The sequence below is a fragment of the Myodes glareolus genome, chromosome 8, assembly GCF_982192425.1.
Source record: "Myodes glareolus chromosome 8, mMyoGla1.1, whole genome shotgun sequence".
NCBI classification, from domain to species: domain Eukaryota; kingdom Metazoa; phylum Chordata; class Mammalia; order Rodentia; family Cricetidae; genus Myodes; species Myodes glareolus.
The window spans coordinates 69,043,253-69,057,499 of NC_142033.1; the positions used below are offsets into that span (position 1 = coordinate 69,043,253).

Here is a 14,247-nt window from a genome sequence, read left to right on the forward strand (position 1 = left end):
CTCCCTACCCCAGCAACCAACACACCAGTCCCTAGTCCCCCAAGCCACATACTCACGTGGAAGACTGCTGCCCAACTCCCCTTCCCTATACCTGCTCACTGGCCCTGCAAAGCTGAACTCATACCCTCTTAGAGAAGAGTGACTGCCCAGCCCTGCAGTCACCATGGCTCTCTCCTGACAGCCTTCCTTCCTCTCTCAGTAGCCAAAGAGAAATGGTGCTGAGTGTGCGCTGTCATGGTGAGCTGTCCCCCACAGGCTTGTCCCCCACCAGATGCTTGGCCTCTAGTCGCTGCTGCTTGGGGAGGGTCACTAGGGGCAGGACTTTGACGGTAACACCTGCCTCTAGTTCCTGCCTTCATCTCCTAGGTCATCCTATAAGCAGGCTCTGGCACACACTCCCACGGTCATGGACTATGCTCTTCCACCGTGCCTTCCCTGCCTGGGTCAAACTGTGAACCAAAACCAACTCTTTTATTCCATCAGGGGCTGTGGTCATGGAGACTCAGTAGGTGATGAACAGACACACCCACTACATGCTGGGCCATGGGCACCTTTAGTGAGTAATTTCACATCACTGCCCCACTGAACTGTGTCTGGACCATGTGCATAGGTTTGTTGCCCCAGCATCTACTCCTCTTCTACCCACAGTATCAAGACTCTCCAGTGGAAAAATGTTCTCTGATCTCAGCCAGCCCCACACTCGGCTCTGACCTATGCCTTGGAGACTCCAGAACCTGGAATACAGGGATGCTGGGATATGCGTTCCTTGGGGTTGGATGGGAACAGAGGAGAGGATTCTGGGGCCTGGAGTCACACTCCAGTCTCTGCTTGTAGGGCAAAAGAACATTCCACAGTATTCAGGCTATGGGCATCTAGCTGACTACATGATCGTGGAGCCTAGGATTGGCCAGTACCTGTTGGGCATCAAAGTGGCCTACAGGCTGTAGGTGTCCAGCTAAGTGCATGGCTCTAGGACTCAAGGAATGGCCAGTGCCACTGCCTGGCTGCTGTCAGGTGCCACTGGAATGGATGCTATTATGTACTAAGGGTCTGTGCATTACTTCCCTCTCTCATGGCTTCAACAAAACACCTGGCAAGAGCAACTTGAGAGAGGAACATGAAGAGAATGCTGATATCACAGGCACAACAATCAACAGTTAACAAACTGGGCCTCATGAGACTGAAAGGCTTCTGCAAGGTAAAGGACAGCATCAATACACAAGATGGCAGCCTACCCACTGGGAAAAGATCTTCACCAACTCCACATCTGACAGAAGGCTAATATCCAAAAGATATAAAGAACTCAAGAAACTAGACAGCAACAAACCAAACAACCCAGTTAGAAAAAAATGGGGTGCAGAACTAAACAGAGAATTCTCAATAGAGGGACCTCAAAGGGCTGAGAAACACTTAAATGGTCAACATCCCTAGCCAACAGGGAAATACAAATCAAAACTACTTTGAGATTCCACCTTACACCTGTCAGAACAACTAAGATCAATAACACGAGTGACAGCTCATGCTGGAGAGCATCTGGAGCAAAGGGAGCGCAAACTTGTATCGCCACCATGAAAATCAATACGGCAGTTCCTCGGAGAATTGGGAATTGATATACCTCAAGACCCAGCTATACCACTGTTGGACATACACCCAAAGGTTGCTCCATCCTATCAAGAATATTCTCATCACTTAAAAAAAAAATGACATGAAATTTGCAGGCAAACGGATAGAACTAGAAAAAAAGTCACGATGAGTGAGGTCACCCAGACCCAGAAAGACAAACATGATAAGTACTCACTTTTAGGTGGATATTAACTGTTACGTTACTGATAATCATGCTGCAATCCATAGACCCAGAAAGGCTAAGTAACAAGGAGAGCTCAAGGAGGGAATGAACAAATCTTCCTGGGAAGTGGAATAGATTTCGTGGGTGGACTGGGGGCAGTTGGGGATGGGAATAGGAGGAATCAGGTTGGGGGAGGGATGGAGAAAGAGAGTACTGGGAGAGATGACAGGAATTAGGGGGCATTTGGGGCTCAATGTGGAAATCTAGTGCAGTGGAAATTCACTGGAATCTACAAGGGTGACCCTCGTGAGGACTCCTAGTAATGAAGGATACGGAGCCTGAACTGCCTACCTTCTGCAACCAGGCAAGGCTTCCAGGGGTAAGGACTGGGACACCAAGCCAGGCACAAAACCTTTGACCTACAATCTGCCTTGTCTGTAAGATCTGCTGGGGCAATGGTGGTACAGAACTTGTGGGAGTGACCAACCAATGGATGATCTAATTTAAGGCCCACACTACAAGAGAGAGCCCATGCCCGACACTGCCTGGATGACCAGGAACTGGAGGCTAAATAGCCCAGAGACACGGGGCAGAACAAAACACAACTGGCAGGAAAAAAAAATCAATGAAAAGAGTCCTAAGATATTATGCTATACTCACAGATCAGTGCCTGGTCCAGCTGTCTTCAGAGACTGCCTCCAGCAGATGACAGAAGCAGATGCAAAGACCCACAGTCAAACATTGGGCAGAGAGAGGGCCCATGTCAAAGGGCTCCATCAGGTCCCTCACCCAGAGCCCAATGAACCACGTGGAAGAGGAGGAGGAGGGATTGTGGGAGCCAGAAGGGTTGAGGATACTGAGAGAGCACAGCCCATGAAATCAATAAGCAGGACTCATAGGGGCTCACGGAAACTGAAGCGGTAATCACTGAGTCTGCATGGGTCTTAGCTAGGACCTCTGTGTATGTTATAGTGGTTGGCTTGTTTTTTTTGCGGGGGGGGGGACTCCTGATAGTTTTTAGGACCCTTTTCCTCTACTGGGCTGCCTGTCCAGCCTTGAAGCAAGGGTTTGTAGCACGCCAGAAGCAGTTGTAGGCTCTGTTAATTTGAGGTCAGCCTGGTCTGCATAGTGAGCAGACCATGTCTCAAAAGGGGAAAGGGGGTTCTGACTTTGTCCTTTTCATTCTTTCCAGGACCTGAGCCCGGGGAATGGTGTCACCTACATTTGAGATGACTATTCCCCACCACCTCAACAGATGTACTCAGGGATTGGTTTCCATGGTGATCCTAAATCCAATTGAGTAGACAATCAAGATTAATCATTACAACATATTCCACTAAGTTTCACTGAATCTGCCCTAAAACAGGGGCCTGAAGGAGACATCTGAGAAGGGGGTGGCTGTGGGGGGAACACACAGCACAAATGCACCGTGCACACCTCTCCTTGCAGGTCGTGTCAGTGGGGCCTTCCAGACACCCTCGACTAGGACCCCTCCATGTGACAGCACTCCTGGCTTCCCCGGGTGGCCTAGAGTCCAACCCACGTGTCCATACTAGACACATACAAAAGAAAAACTGGCACAGGGTGCTGGAGGTGGGAGACAGGCACATCCTTAGTGACTCAGTGATGGGGTCAGCAGCTGCCACCAGGGACTAGAAGAGATGGTAGAGGACAGACCACCAGAGACAGCCCTGAAAGGCAGGTGGAGCTGCGGGTCAGGCGAGGGACTGTCAGGCTACTGCAGAGCCAGGCTGTACTCGGCTCCGGAATGACATCTGTGGTCCCTGGTCAAGGACACAGGAAACATGAGCCACACGGGCCTCTGCAGCATTGTCAGGCTGCAGGGACTTTAACTGGCTGTCCTTCATCTCCTGTCACCAAAGACATTGCCTGATCTCCTGAAGCTCAGCCTGGGTCATGCTATCACTTTGGATGGGTGAGCTGTGGAAAGGAGGGGATGGGTGTTCCATGAATTCCATTCAGTGAGTCTCAGCATCCATGCTATGTAGTGGTGGGGACTGAGGGCCACTCCTTCACATGGGATTCTCTGCTAACCGTCTACTGCATCTGGACTGCAAGCTGAAAAATCATTGACTTGTCTAGCAAAATACCAAGAGAGAAGTAGGCACAGAGAGCAGAAAACCAACACCAACCCCCTTCACATGGGCATTCATGGAGACACCAGGAGAGAAGCTAGGCTGGCAACAATGAACCGGGTCTCCAGATACAGTCCTGGGTATATAACAGCATGGAACCCATCCCTGAAGAAAACGGGAAAGCTGGGGTGAGCAGAGCCACACCCAGAGTCACACGTGGAGCTGTAGAGGAAGGAGCCGGCTGCCAAACATCAGGGCAGGGCAAGCCTCCCAGCAGCCTCAGCATGCCAAGGGCCCTGAGGTTGTGGCTATGGCTCTGACACCAAGGTGGATGCCAAGAGGTTTCATGAGGCTCCAGACTGCACCAGGAAAAGCAGGAGGCTCATCCGCATCTCTTCCCAGGAGCCTGCTCTCAAGACCAGATGTTGTCATGGCAACCAAGTAGTGACTGGAGTGAGACAAGAGGCAGCTCTGCCAAAACCCTGCAGAATGGCCTCCTTTGTGGAGCGCCCCCAAGGCCTTCTGCACATAGAAGTGGTCTAAAAAAAGAATTGGTTTTTCTCTCCAAATTTTCTTCAGCAAATGACCTGGCTGCAAACAAGCGCTGAGGGCACTCAAGGCACAGCCTGTCAAATCCTAGACCCAGGTCCTGGCTGCCATGGTACAATGTCAAAGGTGAGTGCGTCAAGCCTCAGGCACCTAGCTCTCAGAATTTTGGAAGCTAGAAGTTCACTGCTAAGGTAAGGATAGGGAATAAGTCCCCGAAGGCCCTATTGCTGGCATTTCCAGGGGTCACCTTCTCTGTTCCCTGTGTCCTTACCCCTGCTGGTCCAACCTTGTGTCCGTATCTTCATTACCTCTTCAGCTAAGGCCACCAGCTACACTGGACCCCCAGGGCTTGATTATAAGCTAACAACCCCGAAACACACTGATGGCAGATCAGCATCATCTTGAGATTCTGGACTGGGTTTCAGAACACAAATGAGGGCCACAGTGTGACGTCAGCAGCATCGTAAGTCCCTGTGTAGAATAGCCCCCTGACTGGGAAAGTGCCTTTGTGCAACTTATAAAAAGACCTCTTCTGTAAAGCATTTAAAAACAATCTGGCCTCTGGATGCAACACCGCAAGTGCCACTGTCGCAGGACATGAGATGGTTTATACAGGCTGATGGGGCTGAGGGAAGCTTCTAGGGAGGAGCAGAGGCATAGGCACATGGGCCTGGCTTGCTTCCAGGCCCCTCAGGAGAACTTGGCTTTGCTCATTCCACCTTTCTGGAAGGTGGTGGCCCTGAGAGGAAGCAAAAAGGCAAGTCCAGGCTCCCAGACCTGGGGCAGAGCCTGACCTCCAGCTCCTTAGGGTCTGGGGTTTGAGTCACTTTGGTCTCAAACAGGCAGGAAAGGGGGCTGTCCTAGAGCTACATGCAAGTGGTGGCTTCCACACTCTACAGTCACCTGCCTGCTCTGTACAGAAATGCTCAGAGTAGCTCTGCACTGGGCTGTGGCGTGCGCGACACAGGAAAGTCTCATTCGAAAACTCTGTGGGCAGAGGGGCAGCCATAGACAACCCCATGCAGCTAGAAATCAGAGGAGATGGGACCCAGGAGGGGGTCTTCCCAGCCCAAGAGGGACATGGAGAAGACAGCTGGGCCTGGAACTGTGGACAGAGGTTTGTGGGCCAAAGGGTCAAGGGGCCAAGAGTGACAGGGAAATCAGCAGAGAGTGGAGCACGGCCCCATGGGTCCCTGAAGGACAGACAAGTCTGAGAGTTGGGGACGGGGATGAGGGACAGGTTACCAAGGATCACCAGCCACCACTGAGGAGCACAGAGTGGTCTCAGAAGCCAAAGGAACCCCTGGGAGCTTTGAGCAGAGGCTGACAAGAGCAAGAAAGAAAGGGATGCGAGACTCTGGCCCAGCCCCAGCCCAGCTTTTGCACTCGGTATGGCCTCCAACCCTGACCTCAGCTTCCTCCTCAGGATGAATGAGCAAGAATCCTCCAGGCGACCCCTGCTCATAAGCTCAGAGCCATCCCAGCTCAGCATGAGGTCACACATCTTCTGGCCCCGTCCATGCCGGAAGTGAGACATCTCCAATGACTCAGCTGCCATCAGATCTGTGGAAACACCTGCAGCCCAGAGTCCAGACCCGTTTCTGCGAAGGGAGGCTCACCTCCAGGGAATGAGCCCAGAGCTCTGTCCCAGGTGTCTGAGTCTCATCCCTCTGTGGCCTGGCATCAGTAGCCACAGGGAGGCAACATGGTTCCCCAGTGAACCTGTCAGTCAGAGAGGAGGCTTCTTTAAATACTAGTTTTCCCTAAGCTACCTCTGGGTCTTTAGCACATGACACACACCCCTTCCTCCAGCAGACAAGCCTGGCATCTCTGTCACCGGCTTACCAGGCACTTTCAAAATGGAGCCACACACAAGTTGGATACAGTTTCACAACAACCACATTAGTTCCCTTCCACTCGAGTTCCCACAGGGCCACCAGCCCACTGACTGCTCCCTGTCCACTCGAGTTCCCACAGGGCCACCAGTCCACTGACTGCTCCCTGTCCACTCGAGTTCCCACAGGCCCACCAGTCCACTGACACGCTCCCCTTCCACTCTCCCTCGGCAGCCCAGGTTCTCCGGTCAATAATCCCCCTCACTTTCACACACGCCATCTGTTCTAGACCCACGGATTCACATGGCAAAGGCCCTTCTTGGTTTCCTCTCTGCTGACCTGCTGCCTATGACCCACGGCATATGCTGGTCTGTCTCCAAGACCCCAGTACTGGTCACGAAAGACTCCTGCATGCCAGGGCCTTGCATACCTAGTGCCAGTTTCAAGCATGTCAGTGCGTATTTGATAAACACCTGGGGGTGAGTGCTGTGCTCTTCACATGGGCGAGCATAATTCCTGTATTCTGGATGGGAAAAGGAAGCCAGTGACAAAGAGACAGGTCTCAGTGCTGGAGTCACCAACTCTTTCCTCATTCACGACTAACTTGTTCTAATGTCCTGTGGCCACACAGGTTATAAGACAGTTACAACTCAATCCAAAATGACCAACATTTTTTACTGTCTCCATTCTATAACAGATGTCCACTTCCTTGCCCCTCACTCTCTCCCAAGAGATACTTGTGAGGCTCTATGACTCAGGTCCCTTACTGGAAAGGTCTGGTGACAGTGTCTGCCTCACTGAGTGAAAGCCCAGCACATAAAGCTTCACTTAGTATGGCTGTCATTAACAGTCCCCACAACAGTGACAAGGTAGCAACCTGCCCTTCCTGGACTGGCCCTGACCCTCCCCAGCTTGGTGTAGGCTATACCCACACATCCTGTAGGTGGCCCTCTCCTTAGCAGGCTCCTGAGCAGTGCTCAGTTCTTAGCTTGTTCTGACACCAGGACCCCATTTCTGCCTGGCTTCAGACACCCAAGTCTCTGATATCCCAGTTGTCATTCTACATCCGGAGTGACACCCACTGGACCAGCACAAGGGGATGCAACCTCTAAGTAGCTGTCCTGGGGAGTCAGCATCCTCTCCTCCAGGGCATGGTGCCTCTAGGTCTCTTGCTCCTTCATGGTTCCTATGGGGACCAAGATAATGGAGACCACTGCCACCCTAAGGAGGCACAGGGTGTGATGGAACCCTCACAGCAGCCGTGTCCTTTAAGTGTTCATAAACAGACACCTTGTGACCTCACACCTTGCCTCCTTTACACTCTAGGTGAGACAGTTCTTCAGTGAGGAAGTCGCCAAACCTGAAGCCCCGGAAGTCAGTGTGCTTATACACCAGCCCAAAGCCACTTTCCTGCAGGTCAAGCCAAGGATACTAAAACTCCTATCAGTGATAGCCAGGTGCCAGAGGTTGATGCGCAGGTCATCCGCCGACATGTATGTCTCACAGTCGCTGTTGACCGAGATGGAGTTGATATGGTAAGTGTGGCCATTGGCAAAGATCCTCCTCGGGCTCACCTCCACCATCAGGTCCATGGGCTTCAGCACAGGCACCTGCAGAGCAGAGGCAGGCAGAGTCACATGGGACAAGTGTCAGGAGACACATGATCTTTTTTCGTTCAAGACAGGGTTTCTCTATGTAGCCCTGGCTGTTCTGGAACTCGTTCTGTAGATCAGGGCAGTCTCGAACTCATAGAGATCCTCCTGCTTCTGCCTCTCAAGTGCTGGGATTAAAGGTATGTGCCACCACTGCCTGGCAGAGGACTCACAATCTTCATGGGAGACTGCATCACCCATTTGGGATCCGGGTGTGAAATAAACAGCCATGGTGTGAGATAAGTGATCATAGATGGTAAATGGCTCATGCAGCATGTTCTATATGGCTGTTCAACTGTGAGGTTTTCAAAGTTTCCTGGCCTGTACAAGGGGCTCAGGTGGCAAACCTGACCCACCTCACATGAACTGAAGTGCCTAGCAAGGGTGCACGCACATGTGTTTTCTCTCTCTCTCTCTCTCTCTCTCTCTCTCTCTCTCTCTCTCCTTTCTCTCTTTCTCCCCTCTTCTCTTTCTCATTTTTTTAATATTGTATCTTGTTTGTTTTTTGTGTATGAGCATTTTGACTGCATGTATTCACTATGTGTGTGCCTGGTACCCAGGGAAGCCAGAAGAGGGCATCGAATCCCTTAGGACTAGAGTTATAGAGAGCTGTAACCTATAAGCTGCCATGTAGGTGCTGGGAGCCAACCCAGGTCCTCTGCAAGAAGAGCAAGTGCTCTTAACCACTGAGCTATCGCTCCAGCCCCCAGAACTCTTTCTTGCAAGTTCCACATTCTGCTGAAGGATGCAAGTTCTTATGCCTTTTAATTAAGCAGGACAAACGTCGACTTTGGTAACAACTCTACAGCACCACCTTCTGGACTTCACTGCGTCAAAGATCTAGCCCAACTCCCTCTGCCCAATAATAGCCCAGGGTTGGGGAGCACTGAGCTCAACTTAGTAACTGTTGGAGAAGTGTGGCCATACACTAGCCTCAGTTTCTCCTTTCTGTGTGGGCATTTTCTGACTTGTTATCCCCCTCAACTGCAGGTGAAGAGCCTTTCACTGACAAAGCCCACCACACCAGGCCAGTAAGGAAGTGGATCAAAATTTTTCATCTTGGGGGGAATTCTGAAGACATAGGATGTAAAAGCGAAGTGAAACAACAGGCTATTTTAGGACAGGATGTTTACAAGGAGGTGAAACAACGGGATGTTCTAAGTTTTCAACCTCTGGGTCGACATCCCTCTGGGGGTCAAACAGCCCTCTCACAGGGTTCACCTCAGATATCCTGTATATCACATATTTACATTATTATTTATAATAGTTTTGAATTACAAAATTACAGTTATGAAGTAGCAACAAAAATAAGGTTATGGTTGGAGGTCACTACAACGTGAGGAACTGCACTAAGGGTCACAGCGTGGGGAAAGTTGAGAACACCTGGTTGGTCTAAAGGGAGGTGAAATACTTCCATCCTGCAGGAAAGCTCCTTCTGTACAGTAGATAAACAACCCATGATAGCGTCAGGAAGCCCCTGAAACTGACCAGGTTTGCCCAGTCCCTCCCTTTCCAGGAGCATAGAAACAGGAAAGCCTACAAAAAGTCGCACTCCAACAAGCTGAGCTGCTTGGTTCAGAAAAGGCTTGGGCCAGCAGCCTGAAGAGACTCTGACCAGCCGAGTCACCTGGAAAGGGCACCTGTGGAGCTGCCTGCAGGCTGTGCAGTGTGCTCCAGGTTCCCAGCTTTGTGAGCTGTCACCATGCTGGGGTGGGTTTTATCACTCATTTCCGCGCCTGTAAGAAATCCCAATAAAACTCATTGATTCGGCTAGGTGTGGTGGCACAGGCCTTTAACCCCAGCACTCAGGAGACAGAGGTGGGAGGATCATTGTGAGTTTGGGGCCAGTCTGGTTCATAAAGTGAGTTCCAGGACAGTCAGCTGTTACACAGAGAAACCCTCTCAAAAAACAAAAGCAAACAAACAAACAAAAACAATTTTTTTAAAAAAACCCAAACTCATTGGTTCATCATGGTGGACTTGGTGGTGTGTGTACTTTGGTCTGTCATTGGTTTGCCATCTTGGATACATAGATGTTCGTTCATCACCCCAGGAATAATGTCACAACAGTATGGCTCTGGTCCTGGCACCAAGAGTCCTAAACATCTCATGGCTTAGGAGGACATAAATGCCAAACGTTCTGTTCTTGAAGCTCACCTGCAGCGACGTCACTGTAGACAGGTCTTTTAACTTCCCCTCCTCATCCTTCAGGTTGTAGCCCTCGGGCCTCTTGTCTCGTTCGGTGATCTTCCATAATTTAATAGTTTTATCTTTAAGAATAGAACAGGAAGAATAAGGCACCCTGTCACAGCCAGAGGGACAGTGATATCCATGTACCTCAGGAGTCACCCCACACCCCTGTTCTCACACAGCCAGGTTCTCCCTTGCAACGCCTTACACAAAATACCTCTACACATGAAGACTGTGTCCTCAGCCCATCTTTCCAAGTCCCTGGCAGGGATGCTGCTAGGGCAAAGGGCATAGTCCTTGCAAGGATCACTACTGACCTCTACATTGAGTCTGTACCACTGTGTCTTTCTGAGAAGAGGGTGGCCTACCTGCCATTGCTAGCTCGGTGGTACCTGCCACCCAGAAGCCAGTTCCAGGGGCTTCTCTTCTCTGCACTCCTCTCTTGCACCTCACAGGAGGAAGTGCAGGTGATGGTCACCTTATGGCTCACCTTGGCTATGACACAGACACCACCCAAAATACATTGTCTCTTGCTACGAAGGGTCTTTCAGATGCAACTTCCCACTGGGCAGGAAACCCTGACTGCTCTTAGGGATGGAGAGGGAGGAGGAGAGGGAGTGGGGGGAGTGGGGTGGTGGGAGGAGGGGCGGAAATGGAAACTTTTATAATTTAATAAAATTACTTAAAAAAAAAATTTAAATCCGGCAAGCAGATAAGCTGCCATCAGGAGGTGGGCCTTGCGTCACTGCTGAAGGCCCTGACAGAACCAAAGTACTGCCTCTGTCAGCATTCTTCAGGCTTGAGCTGTGTGCTTCTGGCCTCACAATCACAGGGGCAAGTCCCTCTCCATCTCCCTGGCTCCCTCTCTCCTCTCTGGCTTCCCCAGAGAACCCTGATAACTTCAGCAGTCAAAAGAAACAACAGGGTAAGCATGGGAAGGATTGAAAAAAACTGGTTCCAGATGGGACCTTCATTAAGGGTCTTCAGTCTTCTGTAAGGACTGGGTGAAACTGGGGTATAAAGTGGGTCTAGATGTTTTGTGGGGCTAAGAAGTAGGTGACTCCCTGGCTGGCCTTCCTTCCAGAATGTCAAGAAGTTATTTTTGAAGACATATATGGATGCACAGGCACTCAAGTGTTTGTGTACACATGCATGCACGCACACACAAGCTTAGTGCCATCTTTACACGCTCCTGGTACCATGTGATTATCCATCCACTCTCGCACAGGATAAAGAAACCAGAGTACAGGTGTGCTGAGCTGATCCCAGCCAGGCCTCCAGGAAGCCAACTAGATCCTGTCCTCTCAAAGCCCGACAGAGATGCACAGCTAGAATGACAAGTGTCCTGTCAAGCAATGGTCCAGCAGAGGTGAGACATCAGGGCAGGTTTCACGGGGCACTATCCAGTGGACCAAGAGGGGATGAGGAGGGAAGTCACCACATGAGAGATTGTGGTGGGGGTAGGCAGAAGGTAAAAGATGAGTCATTCTCAGGAAGCCATTGAAGCCCCCAGAGAAGTAGGACTTCCTCAAGGAATGCAGAGGTGACGCCATCTTGCCAGCCTCCCTCAGGCTCACGCAGCATTTACTCATCTCAGAGCACTGGATGGATAGCATATCTCAGAACCCCCGAAGGGAGCAGTGTGCAGACCGAGGCTAATGAAGGTAAGACCACGTGTCCCAGTTCACAGAGCTGGCCTGGACCCAAGTCTGCCCCACCAGACTCCTGGCCCTGGCTCATGGGCTAAGGAGGGGAGTGAGGATAGCAGGGCAAGTGTGGGAACTAGGTGGCCAGGAAGGGCTGGGAGGCCTAGACCCAATCTAGAGATGGCAGTCAGAGCTGTACAACAGCTTTCTGAGATCACGGCATGTCTTGAAGCAGAGGGACAAAGGCCAGCCACCTGTCTATTCTCCCCACCACTCAGGGCAGCACCAGGCTGGGTGATTTGTGGCTCTGAATGAAAATTCAGTTTGTATCTGGTGGTCACTGGTTCCTGGCCCTGGTCCCTGTTTCTGGAATATTCAACTTCATCTCTACCTTGAAAACATCCATGATCATTGTATTTACAATGAGGGAAGATTCGTGATCAGTCAGGGAAAGCTGAAGAGAATGGCCCAGGGGTCACTAAAGCCACAGAGAAGGCCGGAAGCCTGAGTGAGGTCAGGCCAGCCCCACCGCCAGGCCTCACCATTGGTGGACAGCAGCGAGTGTGCGGCGTTCTGCTGCGGGAGCCATTTGATCTTGTTGATCTTCTCCTCGATCTCCAAGCTCTTCAGGTAGTCGAACTCGGGCTCGTGGCTCTGAAAGGTGCTGTACACGTCGTACTCGCCCTGGCTGTGAGGCGCGTTCTTACTCTGCAGGGAAACCCAAGGGCAGCTGAGTCACAGGAGCAGCCAGGGTGGATGGAGGCAGACATGAGACCGGGCTGAATCCGCCTTGCCGTGGGGGTGCTATCCACACCACCAAAGGAAGATGCTAGTGCAAGTGTACCCGTGTGTGTGTGTGTGTGTGTGTACAGGGTGGGTGTATGTGTAGGTGTGTGTGTGTGTGTGTGTGTGTGTGTGTGTGTACACAGGGCTGTGTGTACAGGGTGGGTATATGTGTAGGGGTGTGTGTGTACACAGGGCTGTGTGTACAGGGTGGGTATGTGCAGGTGTGTGTGTGTGTGTGTGTGTGTGTGTGTGTGTACAGGGTGGGTGTATGTGTAGGGGTGTGTGTGTACACAGGGCTGTGTGTCCAGGGTGGGTATGTGCAGGTGTGTGTGTACAGGGTGGGTGTAAAGGCTGTATTGCAGGGGTGTGTGTATGCAGGGATGCGTGTTTGTGTACAGGGGGCATGCAGGCATGTGTACAGGTGTATATGTGTGTATAAGGACGTAGGTGTGCATGCATGTGTGTGAGCACACGTACAGAGACAAGGGACAACCTTAGATATCATCCATGAAACACTGGCCACCCTCTTTGAGGCAGGGTTTCTCATTATCCTAGACCTCACCAATTAGACTAGCAAGCCCTGGCGGTCTGCCTGTCTCTGTCTCCCTCAAACTGGAATCACAAACACATGTATTTTTTTATGTCAGTTCTGGGGATCAAACTTAGGTCTTCATGCTTGTGAGGCTAGGGTTCACCCCATGTATCCCTGACATGGCCACCATTCACCCTGATGAGACCAGTTGCCAGTCTACCTACCCTCATCTGTCTGGCCCTAAGCCTGCTACCCATGGAGCCCCATTTTGGGCTGCAGAGTTCCTGCTATGAATCTCCTCTCACTGGAGAACCCCAAATGCTGAGTGTTAGACCTGCCATAAACACCGGGGATCACTTTTCCAGCAGACAAGTCAAGTTTCTATGACAACATGAAATCACAGCTGGGAACAAGTGAAAATGGCCAAGCCTGACGACAGGTTTTTCTGTTCATTTTGAAAGTGTCTATTTTTAGGTCCCCATCTCTGTCTTGTGTTAGGATCTGTTTGAAAATCCTTCCACGTCTTTTGCCTCCTCTTCCCACGAGCACGAGTTGCGAAAATGTCAGCAGGACCAGCGGGAGGAGACAAACGGAAGGAGAAAAGCCAGAACCTCTGAGCTCATTTCTCCTTGCAGCACGATGGCTGCACGGCTGACGCTGATGTGCCCTGGTGGGATGGTCTGCCTTGCGACACCTGTGCGCATCAGGCCGTCCCTGGCCTGCCCTTGCTGAGCTATTTTAAGCCCTCTGTGCTGTGCTTCTTGAGCTGTCAGAGGAAGGGTGACAGCAGCTCTCTGCCTGGTGGGGTGGCAACGCAGGGTTGCATGCGCTATGAAGCATGGGGACCGCGCTCAAGGGGGCGAAGATGGCTTCAGCTCCTCGCTCTAGCCCTGCCTCCCTTGAGCCTCTCCCTTCTCCCCTCCCTGGTTTTTCATCCCCAACACATTCCGTGAGTGGTGAGAGAGGCCCCTGGCTGGGGTGGTACATGAGGAGGCAGCAAGAGCCTGGCAGCTTTCCGTGGGGCTGGCTGCTGATTGGCCTGTCTGTAAATGGGTGTGCGTCTGTAACCTCGGGGACCAGCCAGAAGGAGCCAAGGCAGAAACCATATGGAAATGGACCGCTCAGCCCAGTGTCTGCATGAAGTATGTCCTCGGTGAATGGGCGATGTTTCAGAA

The 14,247-nt window shown here is 51.4% G+C and overlaps 1 protein-coding gene across 2 annotated transcripts in view; it reads right to left on the reverse strand.

The window, feature by feature from the left end:
• Ppp2r2c (protein phosphatase 2 regulatory subunit Bgamma) overlaps positions 1–14,247 on the reverse strand; it is an 88,907-nt gene that overhangs the window by 17,573 nt on the left and 57,087 nt on the right. For both annotated transcript variants that reach the window (XM_048415127.3, XM_048415128.3), the window contains exons 3-5: positions 12,297–12,462; positions 10,076–10,188; positions 7,699–7,876 (exon numbers count right to left, since the gene is read on the reverse strand). In XM_048415127.3, coding sequence (XP_048271084.1) covers positions 7,699–7,876; positions 10,076–10,188; positions 12,297–12,462 — 457 coding nt within the window. The remainder of the gene's footprint in view (positions 1–7,698; positions 7,877–10,075; positions 10,189–12,296; positions 12,463–14,247) is intronic.